Genomic DNA, 3,473 nt, shown 5'->3' on the forward strand with positions numbered 1-3,473 from the left:
TGGTGATATGACCTTAGTTGATTAGAACCCGTTTATAAAAATTTGGCTGAAAGAGGCAGTGCAATCATAAAAGAAATTGGTTTACAGAAGACCGAGTCAACAATATAAAATATTCACAAGACATAATTACATATCACAAAAGGGTTATCATCAAGCACTTCTAAAAGCAATGATAAGAATAAAATATTAAAGAGACAGGGGAAAATATTCATGTTTGACTAAATGACCATATGACTAACTGAAGTTTTGCCAAAGAAGAATATATATTAACAATGTGATTCTTAATCACAAAGACTCAATAGCACAATTACTCTTCACTGGTAACACATGCATGAATAGCCTAGCAGGGTATGGAACAGATCTGATTGGTAGTTTTCCATTTTCTTCTTTTAACACAAAACACTCACACTATCAAGAATATTAATTAAGTCATATTCTCCCTTCAAGACTAAAGCCATACCAAGATAGCATCCAAACATAATTATCACTAAATATAAATATTTATAACCAATTTTTAATAACCAATTTTCAAAGTAATTTCACTACAATTTCAATTAAAAAGCATTGCCATCCATGAAAGTAATCGAACAAAACATTTGCCCCACTAGACTTTAAAATACGTTCTACCAAACACTGACAACAGATACCATGCATAAATTGTCCAATAAAGTGTGGGGACGAGGGTTCATTTCAGATTTCCTGCAGAAAGCTTGTTGTTAGGATATGTGTCATATGTTCTGTAGACTATAAAACTTGGGTTACATTAATCACCAAGCAAGCACATGTATACAATGAAGTCAAGATGGGCAAGTTTAAGGCTCCTCTCAGGCAACAAATGTTTATGAGCAACAGCTTCATATATGCAGGCAAGACAGTAACAAATTTGAGCACATTACTTTAAGTTGTCGACTTCATCTCTGTGCATGGGATAAACACACGAGATGCCTCTAAGCAACCAAAGTGGCTCAAACTTGTGAATCCATCATATATGCAGGCAAAAAGTAAGCCTGTGGTAAAGATTTTTTTAAGGCACAAAACGCAACAGGGTAGGTACAAATAAAGCTAGCTGAAGTATGGTTTAGCACTGCACTAAGTCTTTAGTCTTAGAATCTGTTATTTGTGAGCGATATCTCCTTTCCACCCAAGTGTGCTTTCAATTCATGTAAAAATGTGTTTGCGAGAATAAGTCCTCAGTGGCTCTTGACAAACGAGTTGGAAATATTGAGGTCTAACATGCATTCATTGCACTGTGAAAGAGGAAGGCACAAGAGAACAGAAATAAGATCTGCACTTCCTAAAAGACATGTAACAAGACTGGGAAATCTGGTTCACTTCAGAAATGAAAATGAAACATCTATTAACCTATCTACTTAGAGTCAGGCACTGATTCACTGTCACTACTTCCTCTGGTCTTCACATTCACCTTATCCCCCGCTTTATCATTAGTTTTATAATTTGTCTTGTTTGGTGGTGCTTGAAAACTTGATTTCCTTCTTTCTGAAGTAGATGCTGACACTGTTAAAGGGACACTAGTGGGAGAGGAGGGAACAGACAATGGAGGCAAAGGAGGAATAGGGTTAGACCCTTGTAATGTGGGTAACTGTCGTAGAAGAGGTAAAGGCCTTCCTTTTTCTGGTGTGGATTTGGCATGAACAAGGACTGACTCTTGCTCCTTGACAGGACTCAGCTTTTGTGGCTGATCAGGACAGTGATTGCTTTTCTTAGGTGTCACAGTCTGGCTGGGACTTTTCTTTTTACTTGAATCTTTGTTGTGAAGCATGCGGGAAATGCGCTGTCGCAGTGCTGTGTCTGTGGGGGTGTGGGGACCCGAGGGAGTTGGTACAGCTAGTGTATGACTGAGGACTGGCCCACATGATGATACAGGTGTAGAACTAGGAACATTAGTTTTTAATGGACTTCCAGGAGAGACTCCTTGGCTCTGATCTTGAGAGTCTCGAATCTGTATAGCTTGCAAGAGTATCTTCATTTCTTCCGATATCTGAGGCTGATCTTGAGAGTCTGAGGTCGACAGGACACATTCCTGAGGTGCCACTCCAGAGGCCTCTTTCTCACCAGGATTGATGAGACTTGTACCAGACACTGCTATGTCGCGGGGAAAGCGCAAAACTGGAGATAACCCTTTGGAAGAGTCCATTACATAAATAGGCTGTACTAATTCCTCTCCAGGACTACATAAGGGTGAACTGAGTGATGAAGGTACAGAAGGTGGATGTTGTACCAAGGTGGAGGTAAAAGAGGTTTGCACCAGTGTTGGTGTCAAAGGAGATGCCAGGGATGAAGGAATCATCTGACGCATCACTCCAGTAACCTCCCCTGGTGACACAGATGACACAGAGGAGCCCTTAAGTAGAAGAGCCTTCAGGAGAGTTTCCTTCTGTGGTGATTGAAGTGCAGCTTCTGGAGTAATGATTGGCTGCAGAGGCGGGTCTTTATTAGAAGTTGAATTACTGTCTAATTCTATAACATAAGGATCCACTAGGAATGCTTGTGACTCTGTATCAGGTCCAGACTGTTGCAGAACTAGCTGGGGTACAGTAACTTTTCTCTCTGGATCTGAATTAGAACTGACATCTTTGTACAAAACAGTCAACTCATCCTTCTGTAAGAAATTAACGGTCTCCTTGGAGAGGAAAGGCATAATAGGAGGCTCAGCACCAAGAGGTTTGGGAAGAATAGGTTTGGGATCTGTCTGGCTGAAGAGTTTCTTCATCTCCGGACCGGCTGGGTGAGTGAGGCTACCACTAACACTGGAGGACACCAGGCTAGGGATATAGTCATGTTTGACAGGAAACTTGGCTACCCGACCCTTCCGATTTTTAACATATGCCAGCTGTTCCTTGTGGATCTTGTTGAGATGCGTCCTCAGATTAGATCGCTGTGTGAAATCCTTTTGGCAAATTTGGCACTGATAGGGCTTCTCCCCCGTGTGGGTCCTTACATGATCCTTCAGATGGACGGAGAGTCTAAAGCCCTTCCCGCACCACCGGCACTTGTACTTCCTCTCCAAGTCCGCCACCTACGGGGAAAACAAAAAGGCTGCTATAGATGGTCGCACACTCAGCTATATTTCTCTCAGCATCTAGACTTTAATGGGTCCCACAAACCTACCCAGCCACCCTTATTAAAGACTCTCCTGTCCATTTACCTGTCTCCATCTCCCTTCTACAATTCCTCCTCTTCTCTCCCTCTTTCCATTTCTCTCCTTTATATAATCCAATTCTTTTTTTCTGACGTTTCCTTGATTCTGGATAAACATATACTTGGTAGAACTGTTACTTTTTCCTCTCCTGGTTCTTCCATGAGTGAAATACAAAACTTCTTTATCCTTGCACAAAAACAGCACACAGTCGCAGATTCAAACCATGCCCTCTCTTACTGCATCGTAACTTATAAGCTATTAAACAAAAACAAAATATTTATGTGGCAGCATATACTTGTGTGTGTATATATAT

The 3,473-nt window shown here is 41.1% G+C and overlaps 1 protein-coding gene across 2 annotated transcripts in view; it reads right to left on the reverse strand.

Moving 5' to 3' along the window:
• LOC119591425 overlaps positions 1–3,473 on the reverse strand; it is an 83,783-nt gene continuing 80,310 nt past the window's right edge. For both annotated transcript variants that reach the window (XM_037940168.1, XM_037940167.1), the window contains exon 5: positions 1–3,037. In XM_037940168.1, the coding sequence (XP_037796096.1) occupies positions 1,367–3,037 (1,671 nt within the window). In that variant the 3' untranslated portion in view covers positions 1–1,366. The remainder of the gene's footprint in view (positions 3,038–3,473) is intronic.

This window comes from Penaeus monodon, chromosome 28 (genome assembly GCF_015228065.2).
Source record: "Penaeus monodon isolate SGIC_2016 chromosome 28, NSTDA_Pmon_1, whole genome shotgun sequence".
Classification (NCBI taxonomy): Eukaryota; Metazoa; Arthropoda; class Malacostraca; order Decapoda; family Penaeidae; genus Penaeus; species Penaeus monodon.